General features: G+C 31.0%; 1 protein-coding gene across 1 annotated transcript in view; it reads left to right on the top strand.

Moving 5' to 3' along the window:
* Positions 1-24,127, top strand: part of LOC105623049 (protein FAM102B) — a 66,000-nt gene extending 41,873 nt beyond the window's left edge. Inside the window, exons 2-10 of the mRNA XM_012204450.1 lie at positions 14,629-14,749; positions 15,254-15,444; positions 16,668-16,873; positions 17,095-17,314; positions 18,336-18,407; positions 18,493-19,173; positions 20,822-20,974; positions 23,626-23,828; positions 24,006-24,127. Coding sequence (XP_012059840.1) covers positions 14,629-14,749; positions 15,254-15,444; positions 16,668-16,873; positions 17,095-17,314; positions 18,336-18,407; positions 18,493-19,173; positions 20,822-20,974; positions 23,626-23,828; positions 24,006-24,127 — 1,969 coding nt within the window. The remainder of the gene's footprint in view (positions 1-14,628; positions 14,750-15,253; positions 15,445-16,667; positions 16,874-17,094; positions 17,315-18,335; positions 18,408-18,492; positions 19,174-20,821; positions 20,975-23,625; positions 23,829-24,005) is intronic.
* The last annotated feature ends 1,620 nt before the right edge of the window (positions 24,128-25,747 follow it).

Below are 25,747 nucleotides of genomic sequence, written 5' to 3'. Positions count from 1 at the left end.
AACGACACACGATTCCGACAGCCTTGAAACAGCCTTGCCTACAGCCAATGTAACTGTTGCAATCGCATTCGTGTTTCTGCAGACCCATACCGGGTGTGCCGAGGGTGAGAGTGAAGTGGGCGAAGAGAATGTGTTTGATATGGCGAAACGCGTTTAATACTCTACTCGCGTTACAATTTACAGATGTGATCTCGACTGCAATTAATCAATTACGCTTGCAGTAATACGTAATAACGATCATCGATTTATTCTAACACTTGACGATTATAAGTGAATTGACACGGAGTCATACTTATAATATATTAAGGCAATTATTTTTCATATTTAGTGTTTACTCAACATCAAGTTAAGCCTAATAAGTTGATAAAAAAAAAAATGAAAACCAGATCTAAAAGTGATAAAAATAGTTCTATACTGATAAATTAGTTGTACACGGAAAGAACAGTTTTCCTGAATATTTAAAAATTTAATTAGATACAGATCTGAAAATAATTTTGTTTAATCTTCAAAATAATTATGCAGGACGCTCAAACTGGTTACTAGAATGTCAAAATTTTTTGCACCATTGCTCATTACGCTTGAGTGTCCTACGTAATTATTTTAGTAATTTAATGAAATTATTTTTATATTTGTAATTAAATTTTTGGATACTTATACTTAGAAAATTTTTTCTGCGTATTTTAGCATTAATTATTTTTGAATTTATATATCAGACGAAATATTTGATGATACAACTTGCGATTTTGATCCTTTGATGGACATTTTTTTATCATTATTAAAACTTTAAAAATACTGAAATTTGATATTTCAGTCGCTCACCTATTTACATTTCAAGAAATTATTATGCATGATTTTGCATTTTATTCGCGTGCCAAATGAATTGAATATGAAAATTAATTAGTTGTTTTGGACATAAATAACATCGATATTGCGTATTGACCTTATGAACGCATTTAATTCTCCATACATATTAATATCGAGACGACAGTCCAATTTTTACGTTACGTGACTCATTTACCTTTGTGGAATATTAACGATTTCGGCCTTCAGAATGTTGTAAGCTATAATGTTTGTCGCACTGTTCAAAGGTCAACCATCAAATGGAAATAATAAGCAGGAGGAAAGCGAAAGCGTATATTTTACTATTTATTATACATATATGTCTATCGCAACCATCTAGTTATGTCAAACTGTTTATATCGAATTTTTAATTAATGTAAATTACATACAAACGTATATTATAAATTCTTTTTCCAATGCCTATTTCAGAATGAAGTAATCGTCGTCTACGAATATTTTTGATAGAACATTTTTTGCTTTCAATTATGCCTTTTTTTTATATCTCCCATTTCTTTCACGTGTTTATTTTTTAATGAGAAAAATGGGATCTCTTATAATATTGATATTAATAATTATAAAATAAATGCGCAGGTATGCGCATAAATATTTATTGTGTTTTCGGTTATATCTAAAATGTCTGCTTACATCTAAAATTATCAATGTATCTTGTAATACAAATGTCAAATATCAACTTTATTACGTGATTTGTCGTGTTTCGTGTTCGCGTACGAATCTGATCATGCAAAGGTCAAACCGAAACGAGGTTAATATAGTGAACTTAATAGAGCTTTATATGGATAACACCTAATTGCAATGTGGATTGGGTACAACGAACTTCCGAGTTTGTTATCTAGAAGATTAATTCGGTCTCGCGTTTCTACGATTCTGTGAGGGCTCACAACTTTGTAAAAGTGTCGTACGTAAGTCAACTTGAATTCTACTTCATAAATTTTGGCTGCATTTCAGTTGCATTTTCGAGAATATTTCCACTTATGCAACTACGATTTTGCGTTATGTTGCATTAATCTAAATTAATTCTATCTATTAAATACTTATTATTTTTTTAATTAATTTTCAAGTAGAAAAAAAGTTAATGCGATTGCTGCGCGGTTTCGAGACATTTTTTTAATGCAAATAGAATATCATTTTACAAAAAAATTAAAGACAGATATTTAGAAAATAATAATTAAAAGGAATGGGTTCACCGTTATTGTCAATAATATCGGACATAGTCCTTCAAGACATTTTAAATAAATTGACAATCAAACTTTTGTTTTATGTACGCTACGTGGGTGACATTGCTCTTGCAATTGACAAGACACACATTGACAATTTTTGCAATAATAATGTTCAACAATTACCATTCGAGATTTACATTGGAGAAGGAAGGATGACAGATTGAACTTTTTGAATGTTATCTTGATAAAAGACAAAAATTCGGTCATTTATGATGGTACCAGAAAGTTTATATTTTCAGGGCATTTTTTGAATTTTTATTCCAATTTTTATTTTCTTATATATTCTATAAGTCAAAAAATAGATGTAATGTTGGGCTTGGTAGATAGAGTTCTGTTACTGTCACATCCTTCCTTTCATGAAAAAATTTTGAATAATGGATACCCATTAAAGTTGATTTCTCCATCATCAAAAAAAGACTACATAAAAAATTTAACCTATGAAACAGTAATGCTGATAAGAATGAAGAGAACAGTTCAAAAACAAAAAGGAAATAAATATTTTTTACAATACCATACATAATAGGCATTTCTGATAAAATCAAGAATTTCGTTAAGAGTTTTAAGGTAGTTAGCATGGCATACAAAGATGTCGATAAATTGAACAGGTTTATTAAAGATAGACTTCCTTCTATGCTCCATAACAATGTGGTATACAAAATAAATCACGGGAACTGTGATGCGTCATATATGAGTCAGATGAGCAGAACTTTGAAAACGAAGATGGGTGAACACAAAAATCATATAAATTGGAGAATACCTTCAATGTTCTGTAATCACGGATTATCAACATTAGAACATGGATATGAATTCAATTGAAATAACATAGAGATGCTTGACGAAGAAAGAATTTTAAATAAAAGGCTTATTTTGGAAATGATTTTCATTCGTAAACAAAAAAGTAGTTTAAATTTACAGACACAGAGCTGACTGACACTGAACTGACAGCGCTTATGACAACCTATTGATTAACAAATAAAACTTCTTCTCTTCAATATTTTCTTTATCTATGTTTAATTATTTTACCGATATTGCTTATTTGTTAGATGATTTGTTAGATATTGCTTATTTGTTAGATGAGTTATAACTATCGTTTTGTTAACATGTCATTCTCATTACCTTTGACGAAAGTCATGTAAGTTAAATTAAATTTTATGTACATATATTAATTTAAATATTAAGAAATGTTCTGTTTTTATTAGTAATATATTGTAATGCTTTCATTTATTATTGTATAGTGTATCAGGAAACAATGATTTTGCGAATGTAAATTTCTGACATTGAAAAGGATCCGAACTAGGATCAAAACGTTTGGAATTTGTATGAGAGATTAAATAAAAAAGGAAATACTTTTCACATCGAGATCCATAACTCACAAAGGCATTAATTCATTAAAAGAAAATTCATCGATTAATTAAAAGAAATATAAGATCGAGCAGTAATTAATCTTTCAATGGCAGTATAATTATAAAACTTTAGTTAAAATACAATAACATAAAATACAATACAATAACATTAAAATACAGTAACATAGGTTCGCGCGCGTACATGGTTTTACATATTTGTGTATACTTTTATGTTGTGTATACTGTTATATTATTCTTCAATATCAATTTTCGAAAGTTTTTATTACATAAAGCAAAAGGTTTTTATAAGGGAACGAGTTATATTGTAAAAATGATTAAAGAATTAATGTTATCAAGCAATAGATCACGTTTGAAATAGATAGAATAGAATCGCATCCTATACATATATAATATATATGAATTCTGTACCTAACTTGGACCGAAACATGTTTGGCCATTTTAACTTAGACACTCTCTAAATCTGAATCAGTGGATCACTAATATCAGTGCCAAGTATGCCACTGGTAATCAGTGAATTAAATGTGAGATTTCTAACCTAGCTAATTTTTATTATGTTGTATTTAACTAACCTTGTTTTAGTGTTTAAATCAATGAATATGGAATTGGAAAATTGAAATTAACGTGCGAATATCAGTATTTTAGTTATATAATGTTATATATAATGTTTAGTTATAAAATTTAGTTATATAATCAATTCTTCCTTTTTTAATTGAACTTCATTGATTATCAGTGCCAAGTATGCCACTAAATGATTAGTGACTATCTACTGATTCAGCAACTCTTTAGAGAGCACCAAAATATCTCGAAAACAATGTTTTTAAAAAAAATATTTCAAATAAAGAGTGTAGGATTTAAAGAGGGTTATCAGATAAGCTACTTAGATTTTGGGTACAGAGATGTATTTTCAAGAATTCATTGTTTTCGAAATATCTTGGTGTCTCTAAATTAAAATGGTTAAATGTGTCTCGAGTGCTGAATCCATAGGTTTCCAAGATTTGACCATCTAGAGTATTCTATCTTCTTGATCTTGATCTTTTGACTGATAACGTTAATTTTTTTATATTACTTTTGTAATATAGCTCTTTTCTTATATCATTCCTTTATTATCAGGAGGAAGAATTATACAACTACTATTCTTATACTAGTGGACAAAATGATCAATATAACAGCCATGAGAATTTAAAAACTTGTCCTTAAATTAACATCGGATTTCGACCAGTCTTATTCGAAATTTTACGGCACGTGATATTTGGATTGGAGATTTGCAGTTCGGGAAAATCCTTGCGCCACTATTACCAATTCTAAAACACGCACAGCATGAGTAGACAATGTTTTCGCTTTTTTGGAGCTGTCGAGTTTGCATTACGCCAAGCGCTGGCGTATTTGGAGCAGCGAAACGACTCGCTTAAACCAGCAAGACTACAATGCAGTGGTAATCTTTCATTCAATATATATCTGATTTTGTCCCGTTCTCTTTTTCTTCAATTCTTTTTGGATTCTCTCGACAGCTAATAGATTTCGACAAAATCATATGTTATCGCTTTAACAAAGAAGATAACCTGATGGAAGCAAAGAAAAATAGCCAATTTTTTCAATCTTTATATAGTTTCCTTTACCTATTATTAATGATCGGTTTTCTTACATAATTAATTAATCATTTTGCATCAGTGCAAATCCCCTGACATTTAATATTAATGACATTAAATATAACTGATTGAGAGTAATTGATTCTGCTGAAATGCTTTACATTCTATTCTTTTAATTCAGTTAGAATGTCTATAAATTATTCAGAATTCATTATTCAAACATGTATACAAATAAAACTTGGAAGATATATTTCTGCGCGATACGCGCTTATCGGTCGCGAAATATGTAACGATGTAATACATAAATCACGGTAACAATTTTGTCGTTATATCTTGGCAAATATTCTATACTACAATATACAACATTATATAAGAATGCATTAAATTGTGTCGAACAATATCTGGCTAATAGAAATCAGCGAACGTAATGGGGTGACCGACCTGTTGACATCCAACTATAATACCGAGCTATGGTGCGGTTACGTTAGGTAGAATCAACGATCAAGTTACACGACGGAGAGGCTAAATTAAATGCTCGCCCGGATCGGCTTGCAAGTCGGATAATTCATTTTAATGCTTTCGATTTTTCCTCTGGTCTTTTAATGATTGCTGCTGTACAAATAATTTTTTTTTCTTTTTCTTTTCGTGTAAATCGTTAATTTGCAATTTAAAGTTACGTGAAGTGATTATACTCAACTCATCATATGGATTTCTCACGAGCATTTCTCAAGGGTCTTAAATTATTGAATTAATAGTGATTTATTAGTGATAGATTACCTAAATCGATCGTAGTATGTGAAAAAAATATTTGATACGGTACAAACATAAATTTTGTTAACAAATCGTAACAATTATTTGTCTCAAGTTTTGTTAGATATTATAATTTTTGCAAACAAAAACGGACTGAAGACGAAAATAACGATAAAATCTATTCTTATTTAAGCCTACATATTTTACAGTTAATACAATTGTATATATGTACATTCAAGAACATGTTACTTTAATTTTTATATTTTTAACACATCTAAAAACGAACATGAGAATTTTTTTATTATTTATTAATTATCATATCCAAAAGATATATTTATGGGTGCCTTCCAACAAGCGACACAAATGACACAGTATGACACAATGGATTATTACATCCTTGTTATTTGCCAATATTAAACAAAGATAACATGTCGCTATGTCGCACTGTATCGCTTGTTGGACGGCACACATAAATACATATATCATTTTTGCTGAATATAAAATATAAGGTCACAACTTTCAACCTACAGAACACAAATGCGACACGCAAACGCTTCACTATCAATGCTTTTTGTATCAATCATTTCAACAAACAAGGTACTTATGTCGATCAATCAATAGATCTTTTATCATGTGAAGAACCGTGTGTATTTGTTATGCGCTTGTTGCTATGAGACGGCATCCTAAATCTATAATAGCACTTTGTGTAAATATAACGAGGATGATAATGAAAAATTTGGTGAACGCAAAAATATAGACTTCCGCGATTAATCTTTTGTATAATAATTCACAATTAAAAGTGTACTGGAACATTACACTTGAAATTCGTATGAATTTTGCACTCTTCTTTATATCTATAATGAGATGTTTCAAAACGTATATAAGTAGAAGGTTAATGAAAAAAATTAATTAATAAATGACATGATTATTGAAAATTTAATAGAAATTAGAAACATTTTTGTGCAAAATATAAGCTAAAAATCCAACTTTCACGTTACCCAAAAATATTAATTAGCTCTTAATTATAGAAAAATCTTTTTTAAAGTTGTTCACAGTTTAATTATTCGTAATTTGTATAATTGTTTCCTTAATCATAAAAAAACTTTCTAAATTTATGCTTCTTAATAAATAATTTACGATTATTTTCGTTCACTAATAGAAAACCGCTGGTAAACTTGACATTGAAATAATGGGACGCGGTTATGGTCATAAAAATTCAATTGTAACTCGTGCGAAAGAAAATCTGGCCGCTAAATTTTGCGATGTGATGTCGCATTTTGGTACCAAAAATCCGATTCCTAGGGATGTACATTCAAGAATCGATGTCCGGACGAGTTGTTCCGATTTTCCAGAATAATTGGCTCGCTACGTTTTCGCTCCGGCGAAATTTTGGCAACCGCAGGAGCGATGTCAACGCCGTCGACGCGTTGCGACGCTTACGACGCCGCTCAAGTATTGACTGATGCTCATCGTTGCACGCATCCTTACATCCGTGACGTGAACCGTCCGTAACGGCAACGTCCGCGTTACGTCTAACTAATGAAATTTTCTATCGAGATAATAGTCCGATAATGATCGTTGCGACATGCACGCGTCGCTCTTTCAAAGGATATCCGCGAGTATCAAAATCGGTCATCGAACGCGGAAAAAACTGTCAGAATAGATAGAGACTGGAAGAGAATTCACGGTGGGATTTGGATTTGTATTGAAATTCTATCAATAATAAATCATCAATTTCGTGTATGCTAAAGTACGTTTTATATGATTGATAATTTAGTTAGCGCGATATCTTAGACGACAATCTGATTAATTATATTTAATTTATGAGTAGATGCTAATTTATGAGTAGATTTGAAATAATCAGATGTAAATTATCACTTATATTTATTGTAAAAGCAGATGTAATAATTATAATAATATATTTTATTTATTATTATTTTAAGCGATAAAAAATTTCTATTATTAAGAAATACAAAGAATAATGAAACTTTGAGAATAAACAATGATAAATGATTTATTAGAGAGAGATTTTGAAATTAAATATATGCGATAAAATTGCATAAATATAATATTTTTTTTCAAGATTCTAACTATCTAATTATATATTATTCATTTTATTTATTTAATTCAATCAAATAAAATCCTTATATTTAAAATTTTTTATTTTCTTTTATAAATGCTACATTTAACGATATCTACGAAAATAAAGAAGACGTCATTTATTAAAAGTGATTCGTGTGAACTTTGTTGGAAAACATGCTGCTGTAAATTTACGCGTCGATATATTTTTCTGGAACATGCTTGCGAACAGGTGCTTCTAATCGCGATTTTTCGCCAACAACGTTTTTCACGCGAATATGTAGGCGATAAGTTCTACGGAGATGAATTTTTACAGTTTGCACACGTAGAAGGGTAGAAGGGGAAGATCTTTGAAACAATTTTACGGGCATCGAACCGATGGAGATCTCACAACGCGAATAGACCGACATAGCTACTTCATCCGGGCGTTTCCTCCATTCCTCACACTTCACAATCGGCGGTGAAATTATTGGTCGCCATTCAGAATTCGTTTCATTAAGCAGTATTTTCTGACGTTGCAATTCATTCGCAGCACCAATCGTCATTTCTCGTGGCATTCCCGCCTATGAATACCGGAATTCAATGGGAAGTTGCTGGAGAATCCCACTGGTAGCTTTACTTTCGCTTACCATGTCGGGCACATTCACACCGCTTACTCGTTTATATGTTTGAGACAAAAACGAGTGCTCATTTCGCAACTTATTACGAACATTTATACTTTCGCATTTGCGTTTTCGAACCATTCTTTGAACAATCAGTGTGACACAAAATCTCAAAAGCTTGTCTGATTATAAACGATGTTCAACTACTGTAAATATATTACAATCTTTATTTGTATTTTCGATTATACGTTGCATAATATCGTTTATATAATATAATTTTGTATATAGTAATAACTCGCATATATGAAGGAAAGATTTTCAGCTTTCGCGTAACATTATAATTATATAAAATGTATCTTTATTCTTTCTTAAAATAACTGAGCTACATTATAAAAAGAATGAATGAAAAAATACGAAATTATTAAATTAAATTATTAATTTTAGTAATCTCAATCTTATAATAATGATTTCTATTATATTACATTTTTTCATACTGCATTATTTACGAATTTAATCAAACATTATTTTTATGTTTACTACATTTACATCCGATTGCTCGTTCGAATGAACTTGATAATCCGCGAGTTGTTGTCGTTGTCACGCGGCAGACAGTGACGAGTAACTCTGTTAAGCCTCTGGAAATGAAAAACATTACGGAATTATGAACAAAGGGGGATCTTGCAGTACAATGCTCCGTCGAGAAGTCCTGGTGGCTACGATCCTCTTTTCATTCGTGACGAGGACAATGCACCTATGACACAACAGGAGCGAAAATGAAGCGAAACTCATTATACGGCAAGCCTCTGAATATTTTCTTATATTGTAATCTAACATTTCGGTAGCTCGTCACGTTTGAGAATTGTCTTGAAGAAGATTGCGATGCCTTCGAGATGTCTCTTTCCTTTTGACACGATCTTAATACGAACGATGTTGCATAAGAAAGCGCGATAGTTTCATTTAAGTGCAGATTGTAACTCACAATATCATTGGGCTACTTTGAGGAAATAAGAAGATGCAACACCATTGTGCGTAGCATATCAGTATTAATGAATGAATAGGTATTATTTGATTTATATTATAGGTATTATTTGACGCTCGAAAAGAAAGAGGATAATTTATCGAAACAAGTAACGATGTAAGTACACGCGATGTTACGAAACTACATAAATTATAACTAATAAATTGCTATCCCATAAATAAGAATAAAGTTAATGGCTTTAGGACATCGACCACACATATTTATCAAACACGGTTCTATACGTGAAGATTGACTTTGCAATGATTCTTGATTTGAATCGGGAATCTTTTTAAAAGCATACTCTGTAACACACGTTTATGATAAAAACAGCACAATGCAAATGGGATTTATTCGCGAAGCGCGTAATTGATAAGTCTATTTGCGAAATGAATTTTTTCGTAAATTCGTTTTATAAATTCTGACGTAGACAAATTGTCTACAATGACTTCTAAATATAGATTATTCTTGATTTCAATTTATATTGATAATATGGACGCGTTCTTAATGGAATCTTATCAGTCATATTATTGTCGAGAAGAGATATGTTGAAGTGTTGAATTACTTATGGTTCACTAAGAGTGCATTTTTACTTCTATCTTCATTAGATTATGTACTGATGGCTTAAAAAAAAAACCGAAACATTTGTACGGATTATGATGATCGATATTTGTGAGAAGATAAAATGTACAATGGAATAAATATATTTTGAATATTAAAAATTGTATACGCTAACATATTTGCTCTCAGTTATACTTTTCCTTATTATGAATATTTCATTTTAAATATTGAAGCTCGAGAATTATTTTATTTTATTAATGAATTCGTTCCGATTTTCTACATGAGCAGTAAAAGCTACATGAAATAAATTTTCATCGAATTTGCAGATCGGGAAAATATCGCAATATCAATTTTCGTTTGCACGTGCACAAGATTTCAACATTACGAGACAAAAAGAGAATTCGTGTTGTAGCTTGCATTCTCTATCGCATCGCCGCAATCTCATGTCTGTTATCAATAGAGCAACGATACCGCATGCAATGATATCGTTATTATCCCGTAATGACGTTTGATACCACCGGTTCTTTTAACCCACTATTCTAATTTAGGTTCTCAGCTATCTCGTTGTTTTCCTGTTCGTATCGTTTATTTTTTAGGATCGTTACTTTCCACAATGCATTGTTCTCTGCTTTCCTTTTAATGAGAAACGCTAAACAGTAAATTAAATAATTATTATAATATATATCGAGCTAGTAATTTTACAATTTGTATGTCCTCAAAAATATGAATAAATATGAAATATTTTGTATTTTAGTTGTACCAATATTTTAACAAAGATTTTTATTTGCGATCTCCAGAAATTAAATGGAAAATAATTAAAAAAATTATAAACAAGAAAAACCGAGAATACCAAATTTATTAAAAAATGTATAAGTTAATCTAGAATATTTTGTGTATAATGTTTTATAAAGCCATAGCATATTTTGATTAATATTGAGATAATATTGAGATTGAGATTTAAAAAAAATGTTAATACTTAATAATGTTTATTGTATAAATTTATACATTTAAAATATATAAATTAGTTCCATTTTTTTCTATTTATATTTATTATTTTTTTAATTTTTATGAAATGTAGAGGAACATGTATTTCCTGCAATTTGTTACGTAAAAGAAATGAAATTAAAGGTTATTAGAAAATTGATCGTAAAAATTTTATAAACTTTAATTAAATGTCGCACACATAAAAAGTAATTATTAAATTTTGTCCTTATAAAATTTTCTTTTCAATTTTGATTATTTATAAAAAATTTATATAGAATTGCAAGTACAAAATACATGTTTTATTCACATATTTCTCTGAAAATTTACTTCCTTTATCAAGATGATCGGATAGATTTACATGTATATAATGTACATATAATAATATTAACATTAAATAAGTTTATCCATTTGATTATATACAAGCTATACTTTTTAGATGTCTGTACAATCGGAAAAATAATAGCCATTCGAAAAATAATAATTTGAAAAAATAAAATATTCTCTTCTCATAAAATTATGTACGTAAAAATATAACATATTTTAACATTTAATATGTTTTATACTATATATGTATAAATATTTGAGCTGCAATAGCATAATCGCGTGCAAGGAATGTGTTTCTATGAATATGTATGAATGTGTTTCTTATCGGCTGTTATCATAACAGGCGTCATCGTGTTGCATCGCTTATTATTTTTTTAATATTACGCAAGTGCTTCGAGTCGAGTTGCTTGAACTAACGTTGCGGAAAATAAAGATTTGCCCTTTTTTGTTATCTTCCGTTATTTTTTAAGCCGCATGATTTTTTTTAGGAGCAGTTAGTATCACGAAGTAGATTACGTATATCACGAAGTAGATTGCGTTTTAATGGGCCTTTTGTTCCGATAGAAACCATCGACATTTAAAATTAATGACACACACACACACACACACACACACACACTCTCTTATATAGTATTACAACTATAGCAAATGTACTAAACCATTTATTAATGTTGTTGTGAGCCATGTAGGCACTTTATTCCTACATTATCGTTTATCAGCGAAGCGGTATTAACCATTATTGTTTTATCCCTAAAATATTCGTCTTTTTTTAATCGAATTTTACTCTTTATCGTAAAGTTCATTTTTTCATTTATCATACGAAGCACGTTTCCAATAATTAATTTTGATAATAAATTTTAAAATTTTACAAAAAAAAATACAAAAATGTATATTGTGTATTATTTTATCTGTCTCTTCTGATAGGTTCTGAAAATTACAATATTGTAAAATAAAGCATACTGTCATATATGCGCGCGCACCTGTAAAACGCTCGATTGACGTCAGTCACAAAGATATTTTTAGTTTATAGTAACTGTTTTGAAAAAAGAAAAAGAAAACAATATAAGTTTTCTTTTCGAATTGCAATTATGTGTACTGTAACCTCCTCCCCGTGATTATTTGCACATTTTCATCACTTCATATTCCACGCCCGATATTCCACGCCCGATATTCCACGCCCGCACGTTTCCTTTTTTTCCTTCTCATTACTACCTACCACTATCGATATTCCGGCTGCCTGGTATGATAAGAGGGGTTGGCGATGATATTTACGATAAGGCGATCTTCGGGGTTACGTGGGCGCTGTAGAGTGGTGGGTGTTATGCACAGGGTTGGTTTATTTTAAACTCATGTCATCACGCATTATTCGGTACACCATGAGTCAATATCGGCCTCCGCCTTGATCGCTCTTTACGCTTGCTTAGTTAAGATATCCGTGAGATGAATAAAGTATATTGAAGGAAAAAAGAGAGAAGGGGAATATAAAATGGCAGGGATACGCAAGAGTTGGATTGGGTTGAATTTAATATTATCAATAAATTTATTTGATTTATAATATTTTAAATTAATTTCAATTTATATAATTGATTTGTTATCGACGAGTTTCTTTTTGCAAAAGTCTTTAAAACACAATTTAAATTTCTATTATATATATGACTGTACAACTATTGTAAGAACATTGTAAGAACATTTATGCATTTATAATTACAGTTAATTATTCTGGAATAGTTATTTTAATTATTTTTCGATAACAATTTATCGCAATTGCCTGCTCATTGTCAGTAATAGAGCCACGTCATATAAAGAAGTTTATTATACAAAGTCAGAAATAATAGAAGGCGCTGTTTGCCGCCTTGGTTAAATCAGTAATAACCTTTAGGCATTGCGTACATCGCAATAAATAGGAATTCACTTATCGACATAGTTTGTGATTTCAGTTTTTACATCATTGAATGTAATTAGCCGGAGGTGTTATATTACAGTTATCAATACATACTAACATCAATTACGATTTTATTCGCAAACTGAGTGAAATCGATAATAATAATGTTGCTTGTTCCACCATGACATATTGCGAATCTCATTATAGGTGTGGATGAAATTAGTTGACGAAATTCAGACATGTCGATGGTAATTCATCGTTGAAATCGCTATCGATCCTTTGGCGGATCCAATATAAGTGCATGTGAGTGTGTGTGCTAGAAGTACCGGAAGTAAAGAGCATTGAACATTAATCGGCGCGCACGTTTCATTAACAAGATATATATGTCGGTCAAGGGCCTCGACGCGAGAGACGCCCTCATCATTTCGGGTCATGATTCATTGGCGTCCTCATGTTCCCAGCGGAACTGAAACTGCTGATCGCATGGCATTATGCATACGCGTCAATTTGCCTTCGTTTGCATTAGACGAGAGCGGCACGTCTTCTCGGGAGGTTCTCTGTCTCTTTTTTTCATATTATTATGCATGCATACTTGGCGTGAAAAGCGTTGCCGCATAGAAAAATTCACTTAAATTCCTGGGAAATGCAAAACGTTATTAAAAATGATAACGTGACAATCGGTGGATAATTTACATTTTTTTCTATTTTAACGACAACATTTCTTTTTTTATTTCATCGCAATTCTCGGTAAAGCACAAATGTTAAAAGAATTCTTGAGTATTTGAACGTTACTTTGCATTTTTCTTGAGTACACGGGCTATCCCAGAATGCATTTTCCCCGAGTATGTACGAGTTGTCCTATAGAACGCATTTCCTTTCAGCTATAGATCTTCTCATGAATACAGAATTCATTTTTCTCTAGTTACATTTTACTGACAAAATATTAAAATGCGGGGAATTTTTAACAATGATAATTAAAACAATTTATTGAATTGAACTTCAGGGAGAATCAATGAATAAAAAATAAATTATTCTAGTCAGTTTAAAACAGAGATTTTCAAGATAACATAAATTTATTACGAGATCTATCAACTTGCTATGAGAATTAAGAAACAGACGATTGTGATCACAGCTTAAAAGATTAATGAAAAAAGATTAATTAAAATTATCGTTGTTAGTCACGTGCAATTTTTGAGATCGCATAAAACTTCAAGGAATTTGAATGTCTACATAAATTAAGAGTGTATAATATTAAATGAAAATATCCTTCTCCTCTTATTAGAGAAAGGAAGAGAAAGAGAAAACAATTAGTACACTTTCAGTAACAATAAAAGTAACACGTTGAATAACACGAGAAGACATTAATCTCCCGTTTCATCCGAAATCTTTGTCTATTTTTACAGGGAGGAAGTGCAAGAGCATACGGTGAGATGGAACGCAAAGTTCGAGTTTTTATGCAAGATGAGCGCCAATGCGTCCACGGGCGTGCTCGATCCATGCATTTTAAGGATATCTGTGAGAAAGGTGAGAGCAAACTTCTTTCAGGTGTGAATATTCGGGCTGAGAAACGAAATGAAAGGAAGACAGAGATTTTTCTCAACTTTTGTTTTCACAAACATTTTACTTTTCACTCACATTCTCACGCTCGAAATATCAGAGCAAGAATTGATTAAGAAAAATGTCTTTATCTGATTTATTAATTCTTTATTTTATTTGTAAAATTATAATAAATAATATGAAAAAATTAATAAATGATGAAAGATAAAAGTTGTATTTCTTGTTGTAAATATTTGCTAATTTGTTTAAAAAATATTCTAATAGTTTTATTATTTACATTTAGTTAATTAGTTTGAATAAATGCAAATGTATGAATCTCCCTCTTGAAAAGATTCAGAATATTCATACATTGAAGTTATATATTTCTTTTTATTACAAAATTAATTTTCATCGCGTTCTTACAAATATATTGTAATTAGACAAATGGTTAGTTTTAAAAATATGTTCTTATGAAGCTCTTTTGTGCGACAGGAATTAAAAGGAGGCAGGTCCTTCCAGAAATTGGGCTTCACCGATTTAAACCTGGCCGAATTCGCAGGAGCTGGCTTCTGCCGAAGAAGATGTCTCCTGGAGGGTTACGATGCGCGACATCGTCAGGATAATTCTATGCTGCGCGTAGCCATAAAAATGAATATGCTCTCCGGAGATATCCTATTTAAAGTGTAAGACACTATCCGTTTGTCTGAAATGCTTTATTATAAATTGTTGAATGTGTTTATGTGAAAATTTATAATCTAAATTCTTGGATTTGTTATATTATAGTATATATAACATACGTAATCTTTAGTACAGTCTTTACTTTGATAAGTTAGTACATTGGATTAAGTTAGTGGACTTAAATCCAATAAATTTAACTAATTTAACTTTTAAATGGAGCCTTAATGAAAAATATTCTCTAAAGTGCATTTCTGCTATTTTTTTTCTTTTATATCACGCGAAAATGTGGTATAGAACAGAAAAAAGCAGAAACGGAAAATAAGGCAACAGACTCTATATTTGCTTAAACTTTGTAATTATTTCTAATTTTTTACTGAGTCCAATTGAAAACTGATTCAAAAGAGGAAATATTTTTGAACATTAAAAAAATTTAAGACATTTTCAAATATTTACATGAATGCAAAATTTTAAGAAAAAGTAGTACTTATATTATTTTGTGTATACATATAGTTTTCCTCTTTTTCGTAAAAAAAAGTTAGAAAATGAAAAATTAGAAGTATATTAATATATTGACACGTAAGAAAACACAAAGAAACTGTTTTAACAATCTACTTATCTATTTATTTATTTGTCTACTTATCTCTACAATTAGCAGTTTAACAGATAAATTATAATCCATGGTCTGGAATAACAAAAGTATTAAAAAAGAAATGTTACATTCAATATGCCTGGATTCGCCATATTGGTTCTGTCTTACGAAAAGTACCTTATAAATAATTTTTTTCTTTGCTTATAAACATAACATTAACATATAAATTAAATACAGTGTTGTAAAATATAAATACAGAGTTATAATAAGAGTTATAATAATATGAACTATAAAAATTAATAACCATCTCTTGATAATTATAGAAAATAATTATCTATGAAATATATTACGACTGCATTTTGCTTGATAATAACAGAATGAACAAATTGAGCAATAAATTGATACAATTGAGTCAGGCGGACAACCTGCACGATTTACTAATGCCTTTGTTAAATTTATCATGTAATTATTCACAAACAACGAATAGGACATATTAGGCTATATAGAATCTGGTTAATTTCTTTTCAATAAGACTCTTTTTTAAAAGTTAAGATTTAATTTTATTTCTACTGTGTCTGCGATTTTAATCGAAAGAACAGACATTCTTTTGATTAACAAATTAATCAATTATTGCCTCAGCCCTTCCCCATCATTGAAACAAACTCAGTTGGCGGTGCCCGGAGTGCAAGGTGCACCTGGTGTTACCGGTGACGAAGTGACGGCATCCGAGAGATGTTCTAATCGAGAGGATTATGTATCTACTGGTTCCTTAGCGGGAAGTATAGCAAGTGCCAGTAGTGGTTTCGGCAGTCTTCCTAAGAAGAGGCCTGCACTCTTCACTTCCGGTAATTTGCTCGCTTTCTATGCCGTATCCGATATATGTATAAAGTATGTTTGATTTATAAAACAGATTTCATATTTAATAATAATAAAAAAAAACATTTGTACATAGCATAAATACAAAGCATCGAGGATAATATAAACCTAAAATTACAAATTATAATCCTGGAATATATTCTAGAAGGAAATAAAGGAAATTTATTTTAATGAGTCATATATTAATTAGAACTTCTCAGCGGAGCAGAAACATATGATCCGATGACTCTTAGCGAAATCGTACCTTCGGCGGTTCCTGTGGAAACTCTAATAGAGGCACATACGGAATCTGGGCATTCGCGCAACAGCAGCAATACGAGTCAACTTAGCAAAGGGTCTGGCTACGGTTCCTTGAATTCGCACAGTCAGCATAGCAGACAGAGCAGTAGCGGTGATAGCGGTCACATTAGGTAAGACTTATTATACGTTTCGACGATTCTCATTTATTTTGAACGACTTTCGAAAACTTCAGATTATCTGATATCATAATATAAAACAAAACAATCAGAAAGGTTTATCTTGAAAAATATTTTCAAGTTGAGCATAATCAACGATGACCTCTAGAGTTTTCATTCCCTATTGACAAAAACGATTTAAACTTTTCATATTGCATTATTTTTCACATTCAATTACATTGAAATAGGAAACTATATAGAATTTTAATTGTCAGTTATATGACATGAAAAGGTTAAGATACCTAGTTCACCACACTTTCCTTCTAATCTACTTACGAATTGCCTAATTTTACTATTTCTGTAATAACAATAACGAGCATGAGTTGAAAATAAGATTTAAAAAATTGCACGAAAAAATACGTCTGTTTATAGTAATAACTGTAAATGATTAATAATGCGTGAATGATAAATGATCAATACATTTCATTCGTAACATTTTACTACAACAAACTAACGATTTCTTTTTTATAATGCAAAACACTTGGCTTTATTAATAAAATACTTCAGCTACAATTATTACACTATATCTTGCTTTAAATATTCGCCTTTATCTTGACTCTAAAAAGATATTCTATCTTCAATCTTTAACGATATCAACCTTCTATATACTAATCGATAAAACTTGCTTGTTGAACAAACTCGCATTGAAAAAAGTGTCAGATTGAATTAATTGAAATTCTGGTTGAAAATGGATAAATTAAAATTTCTCCTGGTTAAATCTGCTAGATCTTCTAATTGATGAATAGATTCTTCTAATTGATACAATCGGAATTTAGATTGATATAATCAGAATTTTCTAGTTCGTCTATTTTTAATCAGACATTTTGTCATAGTGTGTAATTTTTTAAATAGCCAACTATTTTTATTTTAAATTAATTATATGAATAGGATTATATATGACGATATAAACGGTCTGACAAATGATTAACAAAAGAGCGAATCAATAACGCGAGAAAATCTTCTGTTTTTGCTCCAGCCTCAAGCAATCTCTTCATTCTCAATTTCTCGACCATGAGACTCTGGACTCTCTATCTTTTTTTTACTTTACGTATGTCTTTCTTTCTTTTTTTATCTTTATTTATATGAGTTTATGATTTTTGCATGCTTGTACATTTGTGTTGTGATCTTTATAGGTCACCTTCCTGGCCGGTATGGGCACCACGAATCCTCAACTCCTCTCAGAATTTATCCACACAACCGATTGCCTATCGACCTGATACCTGTATTGAACCTCTATCATTGCATCCATCTTCTCTGTCGCACATAGCCTCCAGAGCTCGATTCTGGTCGGCATCGAGCCCTCTCTCCTCTCGTATTGGTCCAACAGATATGGAAGATCCGATGAAAGTAGACATTATTGCGAAGAACATTTATTCGGTCGGAAAGCAGCCACTTTATGAAATCGAGAACGGTTTCTTAAATGACAGCGATTCACGCGAATGTCGCAATGACGCGAACACAGATACCCGGATAGCGCCCGGGATTTTTAGGGTGCCAGACATGCCGCGACACTCGCGCAAGAATTACGAGAGGAACAGCTTTGAGGCGCGTAACGAACGTAACGTGATAATGAGTTCGATCGCCAAGGAGAGTAATGGGCAACAGAGTAACGTCTTCCCAATCGCAAAGTCGAGAATTAGTGCCACAGGTTGGCGCAGCATGTCGAAGACCTGCGATTGCATCGAAAAGGGCAAAACAAGCCCGGTGTTGCGACTGGTCGATCAGGCCAGAGCTGTGTCCTCTCCTGATCCTCTCCATAGGCCTGACAATCAAAGAGCCCCACTACGTCCCACGACGACAGCTCAAACCCTCAGGTAGGTTTTATTCATCAGCGAGTTTTTAGTTGTGCGATTTTTTTACAGGGGACGATCTCGGAAAAGTCTCTTTCCCTTTATTCTCCTATTTCCCTGGCATTTTTGTGTCTTGTCTATTTCCAGTTTTAAAATCCTCGAAACGATTCTACGTATCGTAATATCTGGCTTTATCTTGAATGATTAATATCCTTCTGCCAAAAAATGCACATTGACAGAAGGTATCTAGAAAGGAAATATTTCCGTGAATGAATATTTACAACAATGTATTTGTTTTATTGTGATTAGTCGATGGTGCATTTTATTCTTGCATTAAATGGTCTTTATTCGAAGGTGAGGTCATCTCACTTACAAATCGTTAACGACTATATGTCCGGCATTCCAGAGTAATTGATGATTCCATCCTGAAACAAACCAACAGATGTTCGAAGAAGCAATTCCCCCAGCGGGGGAATATGCATTTTTTTCCCTCGTATAACACATCGTATTTTCTATATTCAGAAAGTTAAAAATATATTCCCCAATCAAGTTATATTCATCAATCTTGCTTTATATTAATCACTTAATTTGTTTTACGTATTTATTTTCTCGATATCTTTTATTTTGCTGTAATTTTTATTTAATTTTGTTTAGAGAGTAGAGTGATGCTTGAGACAAAATAAATAATGATAACTCAATAAAAAAATCCGCGTCTAAAGTTCATTTACGCGTAATCGATTCGCTTAAATTTTATCACAAAAAATTAACGATACATCATACATGATCGATCATACATATAATATAAAAAGGTATAACAGATATATTAAATTATGTATAGGCATGTACATTTCACTTAATAAAAATTGATGAATTTTTGAATAAATTTAATATTATGCTGCTGCTTAATTATCTTCCTATCTTATTTTTATCATATGAGTGCAATGACTTGTGTTTCATTAACCATGCTCGACCATTATCATTTCTGTATGCCTTCGATGTGAGCTAACTAAATATATGCTACGTTACATGGCAGTTCCAAGTAAGGAAAGTTATCTAATGTCACAGTAAGGGGAATTGTACGTCTAACATATAAACATAATATTAAGGAATGTGTGTTTCGTTAAAAATTCATTGTTATTCTCACGCGATATACAATTTATCCTCATATTTTTTTACAAAATCAAAATTATTATTAACATTTATTATTTAACATTTATTACGTTTCCAAACTATATTAAGATTTAACTAAGTAATTCCTTAGCTGTCATAATAATAAAATTAAACCTAATATAAATATCTTATAAATTAAAAAAGATGGCAGAAGAAAATTCTGGGAGTTATTAATTGGAAAAGTATTTAAGATTTTGATTTCTTCAATCTTCATTATATAGTTATTTCCTTATATAGTTCTCCTTATATAGTTATTTTCTTAATTTTCGATAAATTAATAAAATAAATAATGAAAAATTGAAACTGCATCTCAATGAATAAACACATGAAGTACAAAGTAATGCATTGTCATGCAGGAAACAATATCGTTATTAATCCAAATTTAATTCTAATTAAAAGCTAATTATTTTTATACAAATAAAGAAAAATACGAATCGGGGTGTATAGTGTATGTATGCGGTAGCTATGCTTCCAGTTTGGATGGCTTTGTGAATCCTTGCAGGGGTATTGGCGGAGGTCACCGGAAGTTGCTGGACGGGGCGGGGGGCAAGCTGGCTACGGTCGCCACCAGTCCAGCAGACTCTGAGGAGTCCTCGTTAGGGGTACCGGAAGTCGCGCCACCAATTTCGCAGCATCGAAACAGCATTACCCCACCGTCAGTCCATGCTTTCGTCTTACGTATACCTTTCCTTTACGCATACGTCTTTGTTTTCCACTATTGCAAAAACAGTAGTTTCTAGCCTCTATATGAAGACTTAACACTGTATCAGCATACTTTAATCCGAAGCAGGCAATAAGTAGCTTGATGCATGCATAAAGCATGCATAAATATAACTTTTTGCTATTTTCTCTGCAAAGCTTCCAATTACAATTCACATGCAATTCACTGTTAATATTAACTCTCTCACGATTAATATTTAAACTGTAATATAATAGATCAAAAAAAAGTAACTCAATTATTACCAAATTAATGTTTATTTGATTTGGTAATAAAGTAATAAATGAATGTTACTTTAATGATGTATTTGTGATGTTTATCATAATAGAAAACTGAAGGCGGATTAAATATTAGTCGAAAAAATAAATTTGGATTTCAGGTTGACTATTTATATCAATTACTTTGTCTTTATATATTTGTTGTAAGTCTTTGAATCGCACATTTAAATTCGATGCAAAGCGTATTTTATTTCTCTGATGTAAAAAAAAATCGCGATAAATCAATTATTAAATAAATAACTATTTTGCAAGAGAAATGAAAATAATTATTTGTTTTAATTACATAGTGGAATGAAAATGTGATGAAGTGAGCTTTGAATTAGCTATAGTCAGGAATTTCCGAGAATAAGCAAACCTCAATAAGAGTACTTAAGTGCTCTCCAAGTTTGCTTCTACTTGTTGCGAATGAGCAAGCTACGAATGAAATTTTATTTCACCGTGTTATTCTTAAAACACTAGGACCCAGCACTTATCATTGTTTGAAAATCGATCTAGGTCATCAATGTTAAAATTTTCCTTGTTTTTCGGAAGTTGACGCGTCCAGATTCGGAAGCAACGATAATTTATTTTAATATTCTGCAGCATCTTATAAACTTCTTGTTTTCTTGCTCTGTTGTTCATCGTGCAATTAATCATACAAGAATTCAAATTTGCATGACTTGTTGCATCTAAAACGTATGCTTTTCAAAAGATGCAGTTTTGCAAAAATTCATTCAATACTTTTACGTATCATATCCACTTCTCTCTGTTAAAGTATCACAAATGATATATTCTATTAATACTACTATTAACAATACATTTATTAATTTACTTGGACTATGTCTCACATTCATGTGAACTATTTTATTGCTGAACGTAATTTATTTTATATATTAAGTTTTAATGACAGGTTCTCTTACTAATTTTAGAGTTATAATCAATTGCTATTAATAAAATAATTTTCAACCCTTGGACTCAAATAGATTAAAAGTGTAAATATTATTCTTTAATAAAATTTAAATTGATTTATTTGTTTCTTTGTTTTCTATGTTTATTTTTTGATAATATTTAAGTCTTCAAAATTGAAAAATTAAAATTATAACAAATAATTGCTTCATTAATTGAAGTCGTTTTCTAATATTTCTAATATTTAGAAATATTAATGTTATTAATATCATAACCATTATATTTTGTTTTTATTTTTAAAGAACTTACTTAACAGCAACTTTTATTTATTAAGAAAATTTTTTTAATAACTTGTTTTAATTAACATATAATAATATATACTCTTAATCGCAAAAAAACTGTCACTACAAATATATATTTACGATCATTTTTTCTTTCTGGGAGTTTCTTTTTTTTTTCATTTATTCACTTACTTAATTAATCATTTTCCCTAACATCCACACGTATAATTAATTCTATTGACCACTACCCGCACGAAAAGTCGTCTCCCTTATATTAAATTGATTGTTAGTTCTCCTCACGCAGAAAAGCATCGGACATTCACGTCTCAACATGTTTTCTTTCTTTTAAATAAGTGTATTATACATCATACTCGATCAACATTCATCTCAAGAGTTAAACAGATGCGAGCATATCAACAAAGAATCTATTGTTTAGGAAATAATTACTTTCCTTAATTTAAAAAAAAATTTTAAACTCTACACAATTATTAAGTACATACTTGACATATCATATTTATTGCTTGTAAATATAACTATGACACTACTCTGCGGAGAAATCAGTGTGATACGGAATTGAAATATTAGATAGAAACTTTATATCTTAGAGATATGTATTTTTTTTTGCCTGAACTTATATATTTTAACTAAGATTGAACGAATAAAAGTATGCATGCGCGCGCGCGCGCGCGCGTGTGTGTGTGTGTGTGTGTGTGTATAAACATAACGAACGTAAAAAGAAACCTTTGATCAAATCTTGCTCGAAAGCAAGACTTAAATAATTATTTCATTAAGAAGTTATACCATTCTGACAAGATCTAAAATAAGCACAAATTTAATAAATTGAATGATTTTTTAAAGTCAACTATTGCGTAGAATTAATTTCTATTTTAAAGATATATTATGTCGAGAATCGAGAGATAAAATTAATTCTTATAAATCATGTATCAGATTTGTTCTTACTATTATTCAAGCTGTTCAATCTTTTATAGTCTTCTGATTTCATCGAAGAGCAGTGTTGGCACTTTATTCCTGCTTTTTATGTCCAGTGCTCGATTTAATACGAATTAGAACGATTTAATATGATTTAGAATATGTCGCGATATGAGATGAAAAATGAATGTAATTTGTACATTATTATTCGCAGGAATCCTTCCGGCGGTTCAGGTCTCAGCGAAACTGGATCCCTAGATCGTGCTAAGGCTGCGCTAGAGCGTAGAAAAAAAGCGGAGGATGCTGGTAATCCTATCCTCTGTAGAGTTGAAGTCACCAGGCCGAATCCTGATTCTCTTATCGACGAACTGCTTAAAGCAACGAATTTGGAGCAGACGGATCTTGAAAGTTCCGAGAGTATGTTTTTTTTAATTTATTGTATTTATTATATCCATTAAAAAATGACAGAAAATAGAACGGAGAATTTTGCATCTTTTGTTCAATTGATTTTTTTCTTGATTTTCTACACTGGAAAGTAAGAATAATCGAAAAAAAGGTGAATTTTATAAATAAATAAATATTTGCATTTTGCAGCAACTGGTCTTCAACTCTTCATTGCGAAAGACGGCACGACCGCGCTTGGTAGTCATGAAGTAAAGAGTCAGATGCCTGCCGGTGTGTTCAAGCAAGTGGTAATGGAAGAGAACAACAGGTAACACGAAGCCATCACCACAAGACGGCAGTACGCAAGACAGGCCAGTGCCACGTTCTCGTTGGCTCTGGTGCCAGAGCTCGTCTATGAGGCCTACGAGCCGCGGTAGTTACAAGAGATGACGATATGAATGAGGAAGGAAATTATTGACTTGGGAGAAGTGGCCAAACGTGATACGAAGTACATCCTCGTTAGATCGTTCTAGACTGTATCTCTTCTCCATATAAAAAAAATGATGCCTCTAAATAGTCGAACTAATATTCATCGAAGTAGTATGTTCGAGTTGGTTACTTCGTGTGAAATTTATTGTAAGGATTCGAAAGATCGAGGCTGATATTTATGTGCGCATTTAAATATGAATAATCGAACAGTCATATGCAGCTTGCAAGATTGTTAACTGCGTTTTAACAGTCGATCCTCCAAGATAATTTTCATACGTGGATTTTGCGTTTTTTAAAATCCCGTGCAACGAACGAAATCTATGTATAGTGTTGCTGTTCATGACAAACGACCTCAGCTGCGTGCACAATTTAAGGATGATATTAAATGAATACATGTTTTCGGAACTATTTCAAAAAGACAGATATATGTATTTTCTTTCTTATAAACGAAGCATAATGACAATGAATCAAGCGTGTTTCGCTTAAAAGAAAAGTGTTAGCCTGATTCCACCAATGTAAGATTTTAATCTCCGTTCAATTTACTTTTTCTAATTCTAATAATTAAAAAAAAGATAAACAGTAAGTTAAATCGAAATTAATGTTAATCTTACATCGGTAGAACTAGGTCTTGATCAATAAAATTTGACCGAGAGGGAATACAGAATATAAAGTAAAGAAATATAGTTACAGAAAAATAATGACAGGTGAAACACGGTCAAGGTCCGACGAAACACAAAGGGAAGTAACATCGAGCAAAATTTAAGCGCCAATTTTATTTATGCATCTACAGCACCTACGACAGCGATATAATCTTGATAATGTGAATGTACACTATAAAACGACTTGTGAAGTTAGCGTGAAAAGAAATATCAAATTGAGACATTAAATATCGTGATTGTATCTTTATATGAAAGTATTCTTGACAGCATTTCTGACAATATTAATCAAATAGAGAATGTTTCCCCAAGATGGCTCAAAATGATTTCTAGGAGAAGCATCTAGAGGAAATTACATTCTATCTTGCTTTTAAATTGTAGTTTTATCATTTCTGCGTATTAACAATTTATTTTGCTTCATACTATAGCATATATTTTTTTATCATTTCTGGTTATTTTCTGTTGTGCTCTTTTATCGTTTACGACATCCTCATATGTAATTAATCTAAAAGTGCGTTTAAAAAACACGCTAAAGATGAAATCAGTTCGAATAAAAAACTTAGTCAGAGAGAAAAATATAAATTTATAATTTTAAATATATTGCAGGTTGCGTTTGTGGGACTATGAAAGCGTAAATCTATAATTTGTATATAAATATATTATTGTTTTCAAGTAACTTTGCCTTGAAAACGACATAATTTTGACTTCCTGAACAATTCCGTTTCGCGATCTGTAATATTTCGAAAAAAGTCGATTCACTTTTTTTCCAATAGAAATAAAATTGAAGATATTTTTTTGTATAATATA

Source organism: Atta cephalotes (assembly GCF_000143395.1).
Source record: "Atta cephalotes unplaced genomic scaffold scaffold00052, whole genome shotgun sequence".
Classification (NCBI taxonomy): domain Eukaryota; kingdom Metazoa; phylum Arthropoda; class Insecta; order Hymenoptera; family Formicidae; genus Atta; species Atta cephalotes.
The sequence above is the reverse complement of the archived record's forward strand: the minus strand, read 5'-3'. Positions and strand labels throughout refer to the sequence as shown.